At 57.5% G+C, this 20,867-nt stretch overlaps 1 protein-coding gene across 1 annotated transcript; it reads left to right on the top strand.

Moving 5' to 3' along the window:
• Positions 1 to 497: 497 nt before the first annotated feature.
• On the top strand, positions 498 to 18,692 carry LOC119100794 (regulator of nonsense transcripts 1). The gene is made up of 21 exons (XM_037223932.1): positions 498 to 905; positions 2,713 to 2,811; positions 3,726 to 3,875; positions 4,423 to 4,595; positions 5,096 to 5,308; positions 5,571 to 5,743; positions 6,227 to 6,434; positions 6,988 to 7,147; positions 8,196 to 8,324; positions 8,679 to 8,833; positions 9,249 to 9,351; positions 9,623 to 9,778; positions 10,534 to 10,747; positions 11,405 to 11,712; positions 12,375 to 12,484; positions 12,864 to 12,999; positions 13,558 to 13,711; positions 15,670 to 15,831; positions 16,275 to 16,450; positions 17,188 to 17,379; positions 18,604 to 18,692. The coding sequence occupies exons 1-21, from the start codon at positions 738 to 740 to the stop codon at positions 18,610 to 18,612; spliced, it is 3,348 nt and encodes a 1,115-aa protein (XP_037079827.1). The 5' UTR covers positions 498 to 737; the 3' UTR covers positions 18,613 to 18,692.
• Positions 18,693 to 20,867: the final 2,175 nt, after the last annotated feature.

Here is a 20,867-nt window from a genome sequence, read left to right as displayed (position 1 = left end):
GCTTTTTGGGACGGCTTGACGTGCATTTGTCTTCGTTTGGTAGGACGTGGTACCCAAGCAGCCACAACTTCTGACGATTGCTTCTTTCCCCAGCGAAGGGAATGACCTCGGCACAGATGTCTTAAATGTCAGGTAACTCAATGCGGCCGGATGGGCTTTCAAATGTTTTTGAAAGAGGAAAGAGGATTTGAAGATTTCTTGATTGAGAGCGTGAAGTCGCTATAAGTCCTTGTAATGGTTTCAAGCTTCAGTCAGATGAAGACGTCCTTAACAGATAAATTGCAGTGCTTCGTGAAGCTGGAGTCTTCTGTACCTTAAAATGAACTATTGTTTTAATTTTAGTGCTCGCAATAGATAACACACGCTGACCACGCATCCACAGGCCTCGAGAACGAAGAAGCATGTAATTTTTGGCAGTCTTTTTGTTAGTCCCGTTGCCTTACGAGGCTGGCGAACGTGGCGAACGTATGATTTGCGTCGCACTACGCGCAATACCATCTTTTGTGATCTGGGTCGGGCTTTGGGTGGCTGCGGGGCCGTGACCCGTTGGTTTCTGCGCCCTAAGCGGGTGTTCAGCATTTGGGCTGTTTCCGCAACAATCTGAAAGTTGCCCTGCGTAGGGTGCAGTATGAAAGTGGAACAGCCGGTGGTGCTCAATACCTATTGTTTCGGTCTACTAAGGGGCTGATACGACCTGAGCTGCGCTGCTTCGAGTAGGCTGCACTCCATCAGCAACAATGAGCGAAGATACGTTCAATGGAAGCTCTCAACCATTGAGTTTCCTGGAACCTGATGAAAATGACATGCTGGGAGCAGATACACAGGGTTCAGAATTTGACTTCACAGATTTCACAGTGCCATCCCAGAGTCAAACTCTTGCTTCCCAGATTGACTTGGCCTCACAGGTAAGAAACCCACTTATTTTTATCTCTGTCTTGATCACTTAATTGCTAGGTACCTAGGAGATGCTTCAAAAAATGGGGTCCTCAAAAAATTGTCTGAGGGGGTCTAATCATGTGTCTGGTTATTACCTAGTAATTTGTGTTGCACTCTTACTGTGCTGTGGCAGGGGCTTCCATCATAATAATTCTGAAAAGCATCAGTCTGCTTAAATTCACTGGCATTATGGGTGCACTAGTGCTGGTTTCAGTATGGTCCATAATATAATGATGGCAGCAATATCACAGCAAAAACTGCACTGCACATATGTCATTCAGTCTAAGTGCTCAGGGCTAGGCTTGAGCTCTCAACTACTTTCATTACATAAAGAGTTAATGTTTCAGGGAATTTTGATCTTTTGAGGGTAATTGTGGGCAAGAATGTCTCAATCATATGATTCTTGCAAAGGTACTTTGAAAGTTCAGGGTATTGTCCTGGCTTAAGTTTGGGGCATGCAAGCATGGGGTTTAGAGCACAAATATTATGTAGATGCCTAGTGCAGTGAATAAATATATTGCAGACTGCCATTTTTAGGTAGAGACTGCAAGAAAGTACACAAGAGGTCTTATTTCAAGTGTGCAATATTTGTTATGATTTAAAACTACTCTCCTAAATTAAAATATGTTTTCTTAAGGTTAATATTAGATAAATATGGTTTTGGTAGGCCCGAGCCATGCTTTTGTTCAGCCCTTCGGCCTGTGGTGGGTGAATAGTATGCAGTGCAGATAACTGGTTAGCATGGTTGACATTACTTAAAGCTGTTTTGGTAAGCCAAATCCCCTTACTGATCAATGTAGGCAACAGGCTAAGGTTGCTGATGAAACTAATCAGAGCTTGAGTTTTAAAAGGTTGGGTGTGTAAATCATGAGCTACTGCTGCTCCCAAAATCACTTAGCTGTGGCACATAATGCAGATGCCTGGAGAATCTTTTAGCAATGGCACCATGGCATGTCATGCTTGTTCCAGTTTTTTTGGTGATCAACCACTTCATTGGAAGTTGTTTGCGTGGTACCTTTGGGAAACTTATGTGGAGGAGACATCAAAAGCAATGTTTGCAACAAAATCCAAAATTTGGTTGCCATAGAAATTTAATGCACCTTTCATGTGAAGCTGGCAGTTTTTACATGTAATGGTTAGCAACACATGCCAGTATGTTATGCATGCTACAACTGGAGTGCAAGGAACCAGTTCCATGCATTCCTTAAAACCTTTTTAGGGCGCAAAATGGCCCCGATGCCGAAACGCCCTGAAAACACACAATCACACCTTTTTAGGGCCATATATGCAGTGGCATAAAGTTGTGTCTGAGGATCCCTTCAAGACAGAAGTTGATAAAAATCTAAATAATCCCCACTCTCTCATTTATGTGGGCAGGCTTGTATGTGTGTGACTCTAACAAATGCCTACCTAAGGAAAAGATAATCCATGTTATTCCAATGCCCAAATGGGTTGTCCACATTTTTTGCTGTCAACAAAAGCTTATCATAGATATGTAAGTGCTGCATTGTATGTCCTGTCTAATTTAAATGCAAAACCTCAAGGCTTAATGCAAGAACAAAATTTGGCATGTCTTCATTCAGTTGTGCTATCCTTTTGCTCCTACTAATGCTTGATAAACTTAACATATGCAGTTAAGATTAAGTCTTAGCAACTGGATTGGTTAATGACAGATTCTTAAAATATCAGTGTTCTGCAAGTTCTGAGCCATGCCCTGCATTGGTGATGCATCTCAGGGTGTTGTCACATATATTCTTTATTATTGTGACGTTGCAGTTGAATGGCCAAAGCCTGAATGGAGACATCAGTCAAGTGACATCACAGCTTGGGGAGCTCCAGTTTGAAGAGGAAGATGAAGATGGTTTCTACAATAAGGTTGGCTTTAGCTTGGGCAAGGGCAGCATGAGCTCAGGGTCTTCAAGATTGTCATTGGGCTTTAGTTGACAGTTATCATCTATCATGTACATGTATGCATCTGTTTGTACTGTTTGTGAAAGCCAGTTACCACTGAATGACAGTCATATTTCACTCATCAGCCATTGTAGCTGTGCAGCAGCAAGCTGCTTTTTGTGGTAAATGCTCCCTCCCACTTCTCTGAATTTCCAGAACTATGGGTGAACTGTCTGGACTGTGCTATCAGATGTGGTGCTGACCTTTTCCATGTAGTGCATTTGGGAGAAAGACAGGGAGATGCAAAGCACAGTTTACAGTGATTGGTAGGCAGAGCTCTAAGCTGAGGTCAACTGGAGGGTGGTGTTTTTTTATGACTTTCCACCACATGCAAAATAGGCAGGTGAGGAAACAAATCAAAGTTAGAGTGCAGACATGTGATGATTTTGCCACAGCTGAGAGTACTGTTTTTGACATCAAGGTCTGTTTTATTTTATGGGGAGAAAGGTCAAGATTAGCCGGGTGCCTGTTACCATTTCATTAGATGATGGTTAGTATGCCAGTCTTAGCGGTCTATAGCCCGTGACACACGCACATGTGAGTGCATGTGCACACAGGTGTGGGTGTGGGTGCGTGTTTGCGTGTGTGCGTGCGTTTGTGCGTACCGGCGTGAATGCTCTCTTTGGATGCCTAGGAGTACAGATAATCCTAATCAGCGACGATAAAAATACAGATATCCTTATCAGCAACAGTTTGATAAAGTGTAGCATTTGGTCATTACCCGTGGGTGATGGTACGTATTCGCGTTGAGTTTTGAGAGCGCTAGCTTCGGTTATCGCTCGTTTATAAGTCGTTCCCTTAATTGGTCTGTCGTGACCGCTCCGCTCGTCGTCGCACAGGAGCTGCCGGCGCACGCGTGCAAGTACTGCGGCATCCACGACCCCGGCTGCGTGGTCATGTGCAACATCTGCAAACGCTGGTTCTGCAACGGTCGCGGCAACACGTCCGGCTCGCACATCGTCAACCATCTGGTGCGGGCCAAGCACAAGGTGAGACTCCGAACGGCCGGCGGCGCGCGCTCGCTGCTGCGCGGGGTGAGATGCGTCGGGGTCTGGGTGCCTCCCGCCGGTGACTGTGCTGGCAATGCTCCACTGTCTTCCAGGTGAGATGTTTCTTACAGAAAGGTTGAAGGTGAGCAGTCGTTTTAGCTGGCGATGGCGTTTGACATGTGTTAGCCATCGGTACCAGACCGGTATTTCACTTGCGTCGCTCCCGTTTGTGTATGAATTATTGTGGTCGACTGGGCGGATTTCCGATCCGTGTGTGGCGTGACCGTGATCGATGAGCTCGTGCCACGAGGTCAGTGTTTGCTGTTTTGTAATTATTGCTCCAGTGGCCGTTTGACATGTTCAGTCAGGCTAAGTGCACAGTCTATGCTTTTAACTCTTGTGTCCAAAAGAAGCATAATTCGCCGGTCGCCCGGCGCGTGGCCCGCGTCCAGTGATGCCCCAACTGAAGGAGCCTGCCCGAGGGGCCAGTGCCTCCCCTGCGCCGGCGCCTGACCGTCCGTCCGTCCATCCGTCTGTCCGTCCGCAGGAGGTGACCCTGCACAGGAACGGCCCGCTGGGCGAGACGGTGCTCGAGTGCTACTCGTGCGGCGTGCGGAACGTGTTCGTGATGGGCTTCATCCCGGCCAAGGCCAACTCGGTGGTGGTGCTGCTGTGTCGGCAGCCGTGCGCCGCGCAGACAGCCCTCCGCGACGTCAACTGGTAGGTCGGACCGCCGCTGCCGCCGTCGGCCACTGCCCGGCGCAGGGCCAGCAGGCTGTGGGCTGGAGGCTGGCCACAGATATCGTCTTGTCTAGCGCTGAGCGGGGCCTGGCGATGGTAGCCGAACCTTCGTGTGCCATCAGGCCACGGAAGCGGTCCAGCGGCGGCGAGCTCGCGCCAGTGGCCCATGCACGTGTGGCTGATGGGTCTTTCAGCCCTCCAAAGTCACCTCATCCGAAAACTGCCGATAATCGGATGACTTCCACTGGTGGTACCGGATGTCGCTGACTGGTTTGCATGGGCTCACGCGAACTCAGAAGCGTACTGGCTTTGTCTTATTGGCTTAGCTGAGACTCGCTACGTACTTCGTGTTTCACAACTGCCTGGCTGCGTTACCCATTCGTGGGCCTCGTAATTTCTGACATACATCGAGAGTGTATGATAAGCCACTTGGCATGGAGCGATTAGCTGCATTGCGGTGACCGCTTCGCCTGTCACAGGGATCCGGAACAGTGGAAGCCACTGATCCTGGACCGGAGCTTCCTCTCGTGGCTTGTGAAGGTGCCCTCGGAGCAGGAGCAGCTGCGCGCCCGCCAGATCTCCGCCCAGCAGATCAACAAGCTGGAGGAGCTGTGGAAGGACAATGTGGACGCCACCTTCCAGGACTTGGAGAAGCCGGGTGTGGACGAGGATCCCAACCAAGTCCTGCTCAGGTATCACTAAGTCATACAAGCTGATAGTCCATAGATCGGTCCGAAAGCGCATCATGTCAACGAAAAACCTCCATGTTGATTTGGGAGCATACATATGATCTGTGGAGCGAGATGCCGTGGGAATAAGCCTCTCTTTATGATCATACCCAGTTTGATGTACACCATTGCAGGCAAGAGTTTCTAATAATTTTTGTCTGGTGTTGAATGAACGTCAGTCAACATGTGTGTACTGTGCTGTGAACCCTCCGCCAACGTACTGCAGATACGAGGACGGCTACCAGTACCAGAACATCTTTGGCCCGCTGGTGAAGCTGGAAGCAGACTATGACAAGAAGCTGAAGGAGTCGCAGACGCAGGATAACATCGAGGTGCGCTGGGACCAGGGGCTCAACAAGAAGACCATCGCCTACTTCAGCATGGCCAAGACTGATGGAGGTCAGTGGCTCTGCCCTGGCCAAATTGGGGATTGGGAGCACTCATGTTGCTCCCAGGACACGCCACAATTTTTATTGTGCTTTGAAAGATACAGTGCATGCAGCAACCACTAAATTTAGAGCAGTTGCATCAGTCTCTTTGTATTCCAGCTTTGTAGGGCTTTTGTATTTTTTGGCAGGATACAGATAACACTGCCTTTTGATTTAAACAATATGCTTCTCTTGTCGGTCACCGTAGCACACGTGACAGTTATGAAAAAACTTGTGGGCTTTTCATCTGGCATTAAACTCTGAAACACAATGGATTATTGGTACACTATCGTCCATAATTATCCATACACCTTATCGTCCATGTGTACCTGTACATGTTGCCTTATCGTCCAATTGACTCATGCGGTGGCACGAGCGCTGGCGCTGCGTGCTGCGCTGCGCGTGTGGCGCTGCGCGCCTTGACCCGTGGCCGACGGCGCGTCCGTGACGGCAGACATGCGTCTGATGCACGGCGACGAGCTGCGCATCCGCTACCTGGGGGAGATGCACAAGCCCTGGTCGGGCGTCGGCCACGTCATCAAGGTGTCCGACAACCACGGCGACGAGGTCGGCATCGAGCTCAAGAACAACTCGGGCATCCCGCTGGAGTGCACACACAACTTCGTGGTCGACTTCGTCTGGAAGTCCACCTCGTTCGACAGGTGAGCCGCGGCCCCTGTGCGTCCTCCCGCGTCGGATCCGCTCCCTGTGCATCCCTGTGCGTGGGGTCCGCCCCCTGGACGTCCCTGTGCGTGGGGTCCGCCCCCTGTGCGTCCCTGTGCGTGGGGTCCGCCCCCTGGACGTCCCTGTGCGCAGGGTTAGCTCCCTGTGCGTCCCTGTGCGCGGGCTACGCTCCCCATGCGTCCCTGCGTGTGGGGTCCGCTCCCCGTGCGTCCCTGTGCGTGGGGTCCGCTACCGACCGTCCTTAGTCGCCATCCGCCCTGTGGTGACAGTGAACGTGTCCAAACCGAGTATCCACACGCAGCGTATCACGACGGATTGTTGTTAACTTGGCTGTTCCCAGGTCTGATATATTTTCTTCGTGATTTCGTACTGTCGCAACAGCAGCTTGCAGCACGAGGCCAGTGTTACACTCAACATCAGGGCTGCCGGTATGCGTCTGGGGACGAGTGACCGCGTTTGAACCCCGGCGCTGGCCGACTGTAAGCCGCCATGCAGGAGTGGCCGACAGCCGCGTCACCCTCTGTGCCACAGAATGCAGGCGGCGCTGAAGAAGTTCGCCGTGGACGACCAGTCGGTGTCGTCTTACATCTACCACCGGCTGTTGGGCCACGAGATCGACGAGGTCCTCTTCCGCTGCCACCTGCCCAAACACTTCTCGGCGCCCAACCTGCCCGAGCTGAACCGGTCCCAGGTTAGTGCCGCGCTCAGGTCGACTGGGGTCAGCTCAGGACCGTATGACGGCCAGCTGGCTCCAGTATACAACTGTGTGTGTGTGTCAGTTGATCCCGTGTGGGAACCGTGTCGGCGACAGTGGATTCCATGTGACAACCGTGCTGGTGTCCGTTGAGCCCAGGTGGGAACCTGTTGGCGTCATCTGTTTCCAGTTTACAGCCGTGATGGCAGGTCTAGCCGGTTTTGAGCCCGAACCCTGTCTGGCGAAATCAACCCCACACGGGCGCAGCTGAAGGCGGGTTGGTCCATGTCAAGCTGAAATAGTTCGGATCCTGTTGTAGCGCATCGTTTCCAGGTCGCCGTCCAGTCCGGAGTTTGCATTGTTGCATAGTTTGTACGTGGTTAAATCTGCATGCCGTGTGTCATGGATTTGCATCGATTTCCACTTACATCAGACCTGTTTCGTCACAATGGTGGCGCCTTCTTTGAAGCGAAGTGGGAACCTTGAGATCCTGTTTGACGGCGCGCCACGTGGATGTCGGCACCGCGCGTCGATGGAGAGCGAGCGCGTTCTGTCGTGCCATGTGTGAGACGGTCGTTTGGGCCTCGGCGAGCCAGTGGGGCCAGGAGCACCGGACCACAGAGGGCAGCGGATGTACGCTGGGACCGTCATCGCACGAGCCCGGCGTCTGTCGCCGCGACACTGCCTCACACATGGCCGTCGCTCGAGTGTGGTGTGGCGGGGGTGGGAAGGAGGGGGGGGGGGGGGGGGTCTGTCGCCACGCCAGCTGTTCGTGTGTCTCGGTGACCGTGCCCGATCCTGACCTGACGGCTGTGTCGCCGGCCGACAGGTGTTGGCCCGACCCTGACCTGGCTGCTGTGTCGCCGACCCCTGACCTGGCTGCTGTGTCGCCGACCCCTGACCTGACGGCTGTGTGGCCGGCCGACAGGTGTTGGCCCGACCCTGACCTGGCTGCTGTGTCGCCGACCACTGACCTGACGTCTGCGCCGCCGGCCGACAGGTGTTGGCCTGACTCTGACGTTACCACTGTGTCGCCGCCCGGCAGGTGTTCGCCGTCAAGTCGGCCCTTCAGCGTCCACTGTCACTGATCCAGGGCCCGCCCGGCACCGGCAAGACGGTCACCTCGGCCACCATCGTGTACCACCTGGTCAAGCAGACCCACGGCAGCGTGCTGGTGCGTGCCGGCCGCCGCCGTGGCGGCGCGCCCTTTCTCGGGCTCCTCCGACGCAGTTTGGTCCGCGGTGCAGTCTAGATATCTGTCCTGTTCGTGATAAGGTGCGCGTATCTTCAGGCTACCCGCATGGGTGTCACGGTAGTAACCGCCGTCTGTTGAAACGCCGTGTCACCCTGACGTACCCTGTCATGTTTTGGATCAGCTGAGCCAGCTGAGCCTGAGGTGTATCGGACGTTGTGTCAGCTCTGTGTGTTCTGCGCACCGGCCTGCCAACGAATCGGCAGTCGCGCTGCTGACAAAAAGGATCGCCGCCCGTTTCGTCGCCGCTGACCGCGGCGTGCTGCGCGCCGGCAGGTGTGCGCGCCGTCCAACATCGCCGTGGACCAGCTGACGGAGAAGATCCACCAGACGGGGCTCAAGGTGGTGCGCGTGTGCGCCAAGTCGCGCGAGGCCATCGACAGTCCTGTGTCGTACCTGGCGCTGCACATCCAGGTCCGCAACCTGCCCAGGTCAGTCCGGCTCATGCGGTCGGTCGTGCGCGCGGCGGGTCACAGAGCCGGTCGCCGCAGGACCTTCCCTCCCTCAGTAGTCTGGATGTGCCAGTGCTGCCACAACCAGAGTCCCATCGCTGTCAGCGTGAATGGTAATGCAGGCATGCGAGGACGTTTGGTGAGTTCGGGAAGAATAATTGTGTTGCATATTGGTTGATGAAGTGGTTTATCGAGGAGTTTATGGGAAGATGTCTACAATGCAGGTCAGGTTCTACAACAGCATAGCCAATGCGCGTCGTGCTAATTGTGGTTATTGTGTATTGGGATAATGATCTCGTGCGTGTGCTACGACCGCCCGATCGACTCGCGCCGCACGCTTCCATTGCCGCCGCCCAGAACCGATCCGCCCCATCACCCGGCCGTTCTGCTTCAGCTCTGGTGAGCTGCTGAAGCTGCAGCAGCTGATGGACGAGGCTGGCGAGCTGTCCGCCGCCGACGAGAAGCGCTTCCGCATCCTCAAGAAGACGGCCGAAAAGGTGCGCGCCACCTCTGGACAAAGTGTCTATACGTGCTCCGAGTCGAGACCTTAGGATATTCATATTCCGGTACGATTTTCATGTAGGGAAATAATGCAAGGAGCATAATCGCAACCTCGTTTTGGATGTTATCAGCTGCTGAAAACATGGCGCAAGAGGCCTCCGTGACGCGACTGCGGATGTCGTGTAGAGACGAGACAGGGTCTCTCCGTGGCCAACAGCGGGCATAGGTCGGACCGCTGACCTGACCTGCGCCTGTGCCGGCCGGCAGGAGCTGCTGGAGGCGGCCGACGTGATCTGCTGCACGTGCGTGGGCGCCGGCGACCCGCGGCTCGCTCGACTCCGCTTCCAGTCCATTCTCATCGACGAGAGCATGCAGGCCACGGAGCCCGAGTGCATGGTGCCGGTGGTGCTGGGCGCCAAACAGGTCAGCCGGCGCGTCGCCTCGGTTGGCCGGGCCGCCGCCGGAGCCCGGGGAGGCCGATGGTGACGGGGCGGGCTTTAGCGGCGGGGTCGGCGCCGGCGACAGGTCGCAGAAGCAGCGCGGATGGTGCGGGGAAGCTGCCGAGTTTGTGTGTGTGTGTGTGTGTGTGTGTGTGTGTGTGTGTGTGTGTGTGTGTGTGTGTGTGTGTGTGTGTGTGTGCGTGCGTGCGTGCGTGCGTGCGTGCGTGCGTGCGTGCGTGCGTGCGTGCGTGCGTGCGTGCGTGCGTGCGTGCGTGCGTGGGTATGTGGGCGTGCGTGTGTATGTGTATGCGTGTGTGTATGTGTGTGTGTGTGTGTGTGTGTGTGTGTGTGTGTGTGTGTGTGTGTGCGTGCGCTTGCGCGTGTGCGTGTGTGGGTGGGTGGGTCGCACGCGAGACGTGGCCGCGGTCACTCCCAAGGCTGGGGGAAATACTGCATAGAACCGGTATGGCCGGACCGTTATGTGGGGCTGCCAAGTGATGCAGTGTGCGGCCGTGCGGGCTCCGTCAAGCCCGGCTGTGGTGCGGGTGGTTCGCCGCTCTGGAGACCGTGCAGCTGACTGGCCGGTCCCGTCACGGGCCCCGAACCGATGCCTGACGTGTGTGGTCCGCTCCTGGCATGTATGGCATGCTGTTGGCTTGAGTCGCGCTCCTGATGTGTATGTCATGGTTCTGATGCGTGTGTCCCGCTCCTGACGTGAGTCTGTCTGGCTCCCGGCAGCTGATCCTGGTGGGAGACCACTGCCAGCTGGGGCCGGTGGTGATGTGTAAGCAGGCGGCGCGCGCCGGCCTCTCGCAGTCGCTGTTCGAGCGTCTGGTGGTGCTGGGCATCCGGCCGTTCCGCCTGGAGGTGCAGTACCGTATGCACCCGGCGCTCAGCCGCTTCCCCTCCGACTTCTTCTACGAGGGCAGCCTGCAGAACGGCGTCGTGCCCGGTGGGTGACGTGGGGCCGGGCTGGGCCAGGGACGGGGCAGTGCCGGGTCCGGGCCGGGTGTCCCGGCGGCGGTGGCGGCTGGCGGGCACCGGCTGGCTCCACCCGGGAGCGGGGGAGGCGCCGCGGGAGTCATCTATCGGTGGAGAAGCTGGCTGGTGGGCTGTGCGTTTTCTATGCGTGGGCCACGCGCAGGGGACCGATTAGTCTGTGGGTGCTGGTCTGACGCGTTCCTGTGACGTCGCGCTTCGTTGGTTACTCGCCGACACGCGCAATGACATCGGTACCGCATCAAGTGACGTCAGATCAGTATAAATGCAGCTCTCGCTTCCCGTAAGAGGACGCCACCGAGGTACCCTTGGAGTCGAGTCGATCCAACAGCATAAAGGCGAGGTATGTTATTTGTGCGGTTCTGACACCGCTGGTTGCGTGTACGTCGCTGGAGTAGCTCGCAAGCGACGATTGTGCCGCACACCGTGCTGAGACACGCCGGCCGCGCGTACAAGCCAGATCTCTCCACCGGCCGGCGGAGAGGTCCGGGAGGTCCCCACCCTCGGCGCCACTGACACGGCCGGCGACGTGAGACCGGTCTGCCTCGTGCGACACACCTCGTCCACACGTCCGGCTGGCCGTGACCCCGCTCTGCGCCCCCGCCGGCAGACGAGCGGAAGCTGAAGGCGGTGGACTTCCCGTGGCCGCAGCCGGACACGCCCATGTTCTTCTTCGTGACGTCGGGCCAGGAGGAGATCGCCGGCTCGGGCACCTCTTACCTGAACCGCACCGAGGCGGCCAACGTCGAGAAGGTGGTGACGCGCTTCCTGAAGGCCGGCCTCAAGCCGGAGCAGATCGGCGTCATCACGCCGTACGAGGGACAGCGCAGCTACCTGGTCACCAACATGCAGTACCAGGGCTCGCTGCATGCCAAGCTGTACCAGGAGGTGGAGGTGGCCAGCGTGGACGCCTTCCAGGTGAGCACGCGGACGCGGCCGGCTGGCGGGAGCGCTGCTGGGGCCGGGCCTGCAGGCGTTTGGCTGGACGCAATCTGGTGGGAATGGTATGAAATGCTGTCACTTAGTTTGTCAGACTGTATGCTTGTGAATGCTACAATTTTATCTTTACGACGAGATGTGTCAGTAAGTCAGCGATTCCTTGGCGTTTTTCTGTGGATATTACCATAGTCCCACATGTGATAGAATAGGTGTCAGCCTGTAGCGCGATTCCTGCCTGTTCCGCTTTGTGGTGCATGTGCAGTGACATAATCTGCCGACGTGCTTCGCGTCTCAGCCGAAGGCGGCGGTTCTCGACCTCAGGATTGGCGGTGTGTTATTTGGTTCCATCATGTCACCTGTGTGGGCTTTATGCCGCGTCGGGCTCGTCTGGTGAGGGCCGGTCTAACGGGCTGGGAGCCGTGTCTGACGGCTGCCCGTCCACTAGACCAGTGTTCGACAGCAGGGGTTAGCGCCGTGACAGTGACAACACGGAGGTAGCGTTTTATTCTCACCGGCGTGTTTTGCTGTGTTTGTTCAGGATTGGCTACATGCAGAAGTCCAGATCTCTACCCCGTTCTGAGTGTGGATTTGAAGCTGTGCGAACAAACGCACGCCGTGGTAACAGCTGCGTGTTGTTTTAGGGTCGCGAGAAGGACGTGATCATCATGTCGTGCGTGCGCTCCAACGAGCACCAGGGCATCGGCTTCCTGAACGACCCGCGCCGCCTGAACGTGGCCCTGACACGTGCCAGGTCAGTGACCCCGCTGTAAGCGGCGGCCCTGTGAACGTGACCCTGACACGAGGCAGTTCGGTGACGTTAAGGGGGCGGCGTACGAGTATGGCGCTGACACGCGTCACGCCAGTGACCCTGGTCAGCGTACGGCGACAGGACGCCACTGTGGCACGGGGGGGGGGGGGGACCCGAGCAGCCCCGTGCCGGAGCTCCTATTCGACTACAGGACCGCTGGCTGTATCTGCGTAAGCTGTCAGGTGTGGCGAAATATGTGCTCAGCATTTTCTGACCAAGGTAGCTATTTGCTGCAGTGAGATTGATACCGATGACACGGAAATGTCCTCGTCATGTGGGCTGTTACGACGAAAGCCATCGCACGTCGCGAATCTTTTCTCAGGTTCGGCATCATTATCATCGGCAACCCGAAGGTGCTCTCCAAGCAGCCGCTGTGGAACCACCTGTTGACCTTCTACAAGGAGCAGAAGGTGCTGGTGGAGGGCACGCTCAACAGCTTCAAGGAATCCATGATCCAGGTGGGTGGACTTCAGGAGCAGGATCAGGAGCCCACAAGGCCTTGACGCCTGACCAGGCAGTGCGGCTGGTGAAGTACACCTCAGGGCGGTTAACACGCGCGCGTTCTCTGACGGGTATAGCGCCGCACTTCACATATGCTTCAGAGTTGCGTACTCGTTCAGGGTTGCGTACCCGCTCGGAGTTACGTACCCGCTCATAGTTACGTACCCGCTCGGAGTTACGTACCCGCTCACCCATTCAGAGTGACGTACCCGTCCAGAGCTACTTACCAGTTCAGAGTTACGTACCCGTTCAGAGCTGCGTACCGGTTCAGAGTTACGTACCCGCTCAGAGCTACGTACTCGTTCAGGGCTACGTACCCGTTCAGAGCTACGTACCCGTTTAGAGTTACGTACCCGTTCAGAGTTACGTACCCGTTCGGAGTTCTGGACCCGTCTCCACACGGGTCCAGAAAGACCTTGACCCGCGTGCGGCGCGAGCTACGCCGGAATTGACCGATTCGCGCCGGCCTGTGGCTGAGACGGTGCACCTCCGTTGACGGCCGCCCGGTGCTGCAGTTCACCAAGCCGCGCACGCTGGTGAACACCATCAACCCGGGCCAGCACTTCATGCGCACGACCACCTACGACGCTCGCCAGGCAATGGTGCCCGGCAGCATGTACGACCGCAGCGGCCAGATGAACGGCATGGCCAACCCCTACATGGGCCGAGGTGGGTGGCGTGCTCGGCGGCGGCGTGCGGCCCCGCCAGGGAGACAGCCAGAGCCCAGGTCATCGCCGGGCTGGTCAGTGTGGGCTCAGGGGCCGCCTGGCTCGGGAGGCGCCGGTGATTCGTGTATTGACTTCTTGTGGAGTAGTGATGTCTCATTCGGACTCATTGGGAGCATTACGCGTTCAACTGTTTTACATGTCAGCAGTTTGGTGACGACGGTACCGCTCGCATGAAGAACACGCACATGCCTGATATGACACGCATATCACATGCGTGGGATCGTGGGCTCATGACGAGCCTAGATCCCAAAGGCGTAGATCCAGGATCAAATTGGGTTCATTGTTTATAGCGTCGTTGGATTTTGTGGGGGAGGGGTCCAATCGCATGTCTGATTTATGTCCAGTACGATGTACTCCTGATGCCTCTGCCGCACGTGTGTCTGACCAGCTGGACACTCGCCGCGCCCAGACGTATCAGGGCGCGTCGGCCAACGACCGTGGCTGGCGGTGTCGCCGTCCGTGACGGCCACTGGTCATACGGGGAAAACGGAACGGTTCGCACGCTTTGGCTCCCGTTTCGTGAAGTGCACGGTACATTGCGATTGGAGTGACACCGGCGTCGCGCGAATCAGGGTGACTGATTTGATGGTCTGATTACTGATCGTGGTGGCATGGCGTCTGGTGCGCGTTGTCGACAACCCACGCAGCACACGAGGGTTCGCAGGGGCGCGTGGTGGGATGTCCTGCGGCGCCCGAGGGGCCGCAGGAGCGCGTGCGTGGCCGGCCGTCCCGCGGCGCCCGAGGGGTCGCAGGAGCGAGTGGTCGGCTGTCTTTACCGCCCGAGGGGCCGCAGGAGCGCGTGGTCGGCTGTCCCGCGGCGCCCGAGGGGTCGCAGGAGCGAGTGGTCGGCTGTCTTTAACGCCCGAGGGGTCGCAGGAGCGAGTGGTCGGCTGTCCTGCGGCGCCCGAGGGGTCGCAGGAGCGAGTGGTCGGCTGTCTTTAACGCCCGAGGGGTCGCAGGAGCGAGTGGTCGGCTGTCTTTAACGCCCGAGGGGTCGCAGGAGCGAGTGGTCGGCTGTCCCGCGGCGCCCGAGGGGTCGCAGGAACGCGTGGTCGGCTGTCCCGCGGCGCCCGAGCGGTCGCAGGAACGCGTGGTCGGCTGTCCCGCGGCGCCCGAGCGGTCGCAGGAACGCGTGGTCGGCTGTCCCGCGGCGCCCGAGCGGTCGCAGGAACGCGTGGTCGGCTGTCCCGCGGCGCCCGAGCGGTCGCAGGAACGCGTGGTCGGCTGTCCCGCGGCGCCCGAGGGGTCGCAGGAACGCGTGGTCGGCTGTCCCGCGGCGCCCGAGCGGTCGCAGGAACGCGTGGTCGGCTGTCCCGCGGCGCCCGAGGGGTCGCAGGAACGCGTGGTCGGATGTCCCGCCGCGCCCGAGCTTCCGGCGCGGCGGACAGCCGACGACCGGCCGCGGCTGTCCCAAGCTCATGCCGAGTGTGCGCGCCGAGCTCTCCTATGTGTTGCTTCGCGTTGGTGGAACTGTTGCGGTCAGATGTGTGCCTCCCGGCCGCGCCTCTCATCTGTCCCCACATTGGTCCTGGAGACGCTCGTCGTCACGCCATTTCTGTAAGACTGCTAGTCCACAGTTCCGTAACAGCAAAGCTATGATTATCAGGCTGATCACATCATGAAGTAACATGTCCTCGATGAAATGTGTGCCTTCCATTACACTCATAAAGGCATAGCGAGTGAGTAATAGGCTCCTTCCATTACAAATTTGAAGGCACAGCGAGTGACTCCTAGGCTGACAGTAGCAGCCGGGCAATGACTCAGTGAAGTTGACAGGGGGGGCCCCGGTACCGCCAAGGCCGGCGATTTGTCGTTGCAGCCGCCCGTGCCGAGCGCACGTGGGGCGGCCCCGTCTCGCGGCCGAGCCGGCCGCCGACTGATCCCGCGCGCCGCCGCCAGGCATGGGTATGGTGGACTTCTCGCGCACCCACGACCCGATGGGCTACATATCGCCCGAGCACGCGCAGGCGGCGCTCAACGTGTCGCTGCCGGTCAGCATGTTCATGAACATGTCGCACATCCCGCCGCGCTTCTTCAACCAGCACCAGCAGAGCATGCAGGGTGAGTGGCCGCGCTGTGCCAGGCGCCGCCGGCGGAGGCGCCCCAGGGGGGGGGGGGGGGATGGGGGGTTATATTGATTTAACGGGACTTGCGATGGAGCCGGTCGTCTGTTTTGAAGTCGCCAGGTTTTATGCTCACTGAACGCGTGGTGGTTGTCATAAGTGCGTTACGATGCATAGAAATTGGGTGGCACATTTGAACAGTGATCTTTGGTTGCGGAAGCCACTGACGTCATGCCCTTCGGCCGTCTGTGGGGGAGTGACGGCGCGCTCAGCCGTTCCAGCTCAGGGGTCCATGGAACGAACCTCGCTCAGCAGTTTTCTTTTCTTTTCTTTTCGTCTGTGTTTGTGTCTGTGTCTGTGACTGTGACCTGACGCGGCTTCGACGCCGCCAGCCGCGTGCACAGCGTGACGCGTGACGTGTGGTTGTGACGTTACCGTCAGGTCGGGACGCCGGCCGAGGTCGGGGCGGCATGCGCCGGGGCCGCGGCGGCCGCCCCAGCGCCGGCCCGGTGGGCTCGCAGGGCTCGCAGGGCCTGTCGCAGCAGGGCTACAGCCAGGACGGCACCCAGCCGTACACCCAGCAGGCCGGCGTCCAGCTCACGCAGAACATGTCACAGGTGGGTCCAGCTCACGCAGAACATGTCACAGGCGCGTCCAGCTCACGCAGAACATGTCAGGTGGGTCCAGCTCACGCAGACCATGTCACAGGTGGGTCCAGCTCACACAGAACATGTCACAGGCGGGTCCAGCTCACGCAGAGTATGTCACAGGCGGGTCCAGCTCACGCAGAACATGTCACAGGTGGGTCCAGCTCACGCAGAACATGTCACAGGCGGGTCCAGCTCACGCAGAACATGTCACAGGTGGGTCCAGCTCACGCAGAACATGTCACAGGTGGGTCCAGCTCACGCAGAACATGCCACAGGCGGGTCCAGCTCACGCAGAACATGCCACAGGCGGGTCCAGCTCACGCAGAACATGTCCAGGCGGGTCCAGCTCACGCAGACCATGTCACAGGCGGGTCCAGCTCACGCAGAACATGTCACAGGTGGGTCCAGCTCACGCAGAACATGCCACAGGCGGGTCCAGCTCACGCAGAACATGTCCAGGCGGGTCCAGCTCACGCAGACCATGCCACAGGCGGGTCCAGCTCACGCGGACCATATCACAGGCGGGTCCAGCTCACTCAGACCATGTCACAGGCGGGTACAGCTCACGCATAACATAGGCGAGTTGGTGTGTCCCGTGCATGCGGAGCGTGACCTGGCGCGGATTCGTCCGGTACACGCTGCGCGGGTCCGGTGTTGGCGGGAGTCTCCGGCCGGCCACTGACCCCGCGCCGGCGTCGTTGCAGTCGATGTCGCAGCCGGGCGGCGGCTTCAGCCTGTCGCAGCCGGGCCTGTCGCAGCCGGAGCTGTCGCAGGACCCGTACGCCATGGGCGAGTTCCACTCGCAGGCGGACGGCCTGCTGTCGCAGGACTCCACCTACCAGGGCGACCGCAGCGCCTTTCTGCCGGGCGCCTCTCAGGGCGCGCCATTCTCCCAGGTGGGGCCCGCCGACAGCCGGGGTCGGCGCTGTTCAGAGGCGCCAGCAGCTCACTGCACGGTGTGACGTGGTGGCGCAATAACGCAACGCATGGTGGGCGGCTCAGTGGCCGTGCTCCATGCGTTGCGTTGTTGTGGGATGTCCTCACCGCTTTACCTGAGTCTGGCATCTGATAGTTTCCGTCGTTATCTGGAAGCGATGCGTTATTTCCTGTTTCGACCGCGCTGGTTTTTCCCGCTGTCTGTGCGGTCATCTGCCGGATGTTTTGTATTGCTTGGCGGCGGCCCCACCAACAGCCGATTGTGAATGTGTCGGCCGTCTGTCGTGTTTGGAAAGGGGACGGCCAGGCGTGGAGGCACCGCCGAGGTTCAGTTGGGATGAAAGGGGGTGTTCCACCTTTGTGCGAGGTTTTGAACTGAAATAGGCATCTTGGATAGTGTTCGGTGCAGTTCACAGCCCTGTCCTTAAGACCTGAACCCTCCTATTTGCTGAGCCACACGCCCGCGAAGATGTGTAGACTCCTTGGGGGAGACTATTATAGGGTCACCCAGGCATCCATGACACCATAATAACGTCATTCACATTCTGCCACTCCTTTGATCATGCGGCGGTCAGGGTCAATGAAAATATAATGGTCGGGTCGTTGCTTTCTGTCGTTCGTAAGCAGGATTTCCAAGTATGGCGACCGTCAATTGCCTCTCAATCAGCGTGCAAAGAAGGATGACGTAATCAAACAACGATATATTGAGGAACATATTTACTAAACAGGAAAATTATACTGTCTAGAGCATCTTTTTCCACTTAAAAGTATCCTAGTAGTTATAAGTGGGTTTATTTCATCATATCTGGTGCTTATTTCAATATCTTCAAATGTGGAATCCTTTTCATGTCAAATGTCAAATGCGAAATATTTGTGAGCCGTGCCGGGACGGCCTGTGTGCATTTTCGTGTTTATTCATCAGGGTTGTGTATCTAATGCATTGAGCATCCGGACTGTAGCGTTCGAAGGCAGCAGGGAAAAGGCCACCGAATTGGATAGCTTGCTGCTTTGCCATCCAGCCATCGGCTCGGCGGGGCCGTGTTTAGCCGTGTGTAGCCCTGACCGGCTGACTGAGCTACGTCATTGGCCTCGTCGCACCGGGGACCATGTTCTGTTCGGCTTGGCCCGGCCCGGCCCGGTCCGGCCGCGCCGGGCTATGCTGACGTGTCGACGTCTCCTCGCAGCCCTACTGAGAACATCGGTGGCCCACGAACACGGCCCGGCCAGCGAGTTTCCGCGGCCAAGGAACAGACCTCAGGTCCATCTCCGGCGGCGCGCGCGCGCGCCGAGGACGCGGCAGCCACCTGGCGGCGGACGGCCGAACCAGCGGAGACGGAGAGCGCGCGCGGGCGGCCCGAGTGGCGCCCGCTGCGGCGCGCGCCACCCCGCCCGGCCGGCGGTGGAGAGAGCGAGAGCGACGCAGCGCGCCGGCGGGGGCGCCAGAGCGAGCCGTTCCGGCGGGCAGAGGGGCGCGGGGCGCGCCCCTCCGGCGGAGGAGGGCAGGCCGACACCGCGGCGGCGGCGCCGACAGCCGACCAACATCCAGCCGCGCCGGCGCAGTCTTTGGCTCGGGTTGCGTTCTTGTCGAGTGGCGGCCCGGCGGCGCCGCGCGCGCGCGCGCGTTCTGGCGCGCGTCGTGGCCCGTCGGGCTCGGATTCAGATTTCGAGGTTCCTTTTTATTTGCGGGCTGTGGGGACCTCAGCTGCTCTGTCCTGGCTCTCACTAAAAAAAGCAGCGGTGGCAACCGCGACTCTGGAGTAGGTTGTTGGGTGCTTCACGGCTTTTTGACGCGGTTGGAAATTCGTTTTGCCTGCTGTCGCTTCGAATACATTTAGTTTAGCAGACAGTGTTTACCTGGGGTGGAGGTTGGAAAGGCATGCTGCCTTAATCCTTTCGAGTGTTGACTTCAGCATTTTGACTGTGGATCACTCAATACCACATCTGCACGACCGCGAGATGTCGTAAGGTCGCAGTCGCCTACACAGAGGATTCGATGTACTGACCTAGTTATTCTGGTATATGGGTACATGAGTTTCCCAGGTGATGTCCCTTTTTGCCAGATTGGGTGCCATTATTATTGGATGGCTGTTCTGAACCGCACAATCGGGACAATGGAGCGTTATGTGATATGTTCCGAAAGGTAGGCTTTCCTTCGTGCCAACTGGTCGCATTTTACCGCTGCGTACTTTCTTGTATTTTACAATGCATTAAAAGGTTAGGGCTAGGGAACGATTTTTGTGATATGATCCCTGAAGTGTTGTGGCGCTTCGCCTGACATGGCGCATGGTACTTAATTAATAGTCCTTACGCGAGGAGTAAATTATCGGCCATGCGAATGTTAAATAGTACTCTTCAAAACCACCAACCGTGGCTAGAAGCTCTGTGAAGGCGCGCCGCTTCACGAAAACCCTCGAGGCGGTATTGCATGGCCACGCTTCAACCATAGCTTATGAGATGGGTGGAGCTGCCCTCGGTGCTGTCGGGCACACCGGAGAGTCCGGAAACTGGCGGCAGTGTCACGGACAAGTTCCGGCACTGGCGGCAGTGTCGCTGACAGGTTTCGACACTGGTGACAGTGTCACTGACAGGTTCCGGCACTGCCGGCAGTGTCACTGACAAGTTCCGGTAACTGACGGCAGTGTCTGGAAAGGATGAGAGCTCTAGATAACTGAGATCACACAGGCTTCATGATCAGTCTACGTCGGTCAGGGCCGGTGACGCCGCCAGCAGATCGAAATCGCGAGGGCCTGAGGTCTTAAAACAATTGTAACCATCTGAATGATGGAGTTCGGGGTGGTGGATGAGCGTTGCTCCATATCCCGAAGCACGAAGTACGGTACGACGATGCATGTGTTGACAACCCGGACTAACAGGTTGATAGCTTAGTGTGTCGTGTGTAATCGGAGTCACGCAATATTGCTGCAATGTGGACGTAAAAATGTAATTTCCACACTATGCAAAATTTCGTGCTTTACTTGTCGAAAGGCATCATGAGTTTATGGTATCCTGAGTTTTCGAGTTGAGAGTGGCAAAACTAAGCGTACATCACGTAAGCAAAGGCAATACGTGGCTGGCCGGGACGTAGGCTGGATGATGAAACAACTTTAACAACGAGGAGGAATGCTGAGCAGAATGAAGGGGAGCAGAGCCTTACGAATTATCAGCCAGGCCATACCCCGCCTATCACCCGTCGCCTGCAGATAGGCTACGGCTGAAAGTGGGGGTTGTTCATAATGCTCAACTTTCAACATCCTTGTAAGTATTTCTTTACCACCTGGTCTACGCCTAAGCCATATTTCATAATCATAGGTCACCTTTTCATGTGTTTTAACGGTCCATTTAAAGTTTGTTCGCGCTGTTGGACACGCGCTGGGCCTGACGTGAAACGTTTGATGATAGAACCGTACATAAGGCGCGCATGCGCACGGGTCACGTGACCATGAGACAT

This window comes from Pollicipes pollicipes, unplaced genomic scaffold (genome assembly GCF_011947565.3).
Source record: "Pollicipes pollicipes isolate AB1234 unplaced genomic scaffold, Ppol_2.1 Scaffold_4881;HRSCAF=5763_pilon_pilon_pilon, whole genome shotgun sequence".
NCBI classification, from domain to species: Eukaryota; Metazoa; Arthropoda; class Thecostraca; order Pollicipedomorpha; family Pollicipedidae; genus Pollicipes; species Pollicipes pollicipes.
The sequence above is the reverse complement of the archived record's forward strand: the minus strand, read 5'-3'. Positions and strand labels throughout refer to the sequence as shown.

Excerpts from the sequence above, each read along its gene's own strand:
- LOC119100794 (XM_037223932.1), top strand. The coding sequence starts at position 738 with ATGAGCGAAGATACGTTCAATGGAAGCTCTCAACCATTGAGTTTCCTG. Across the intron at positions 13,000-13,557 it reads TCAAGGAATCCATGATCCAG|TTCACCAAGCCGCGCACGCT; the intron begins GTGGGTGGACTT and ends CCGGTGCTGCAG. Across the intron at positions 15,832-16,274 it reads GCACCAGCAGAGCATGCAGG|GTCGGGACGCCGGCCGAGGT; the intron begins GTGAGTGGCCGC and ends CGTTACCGTCAG.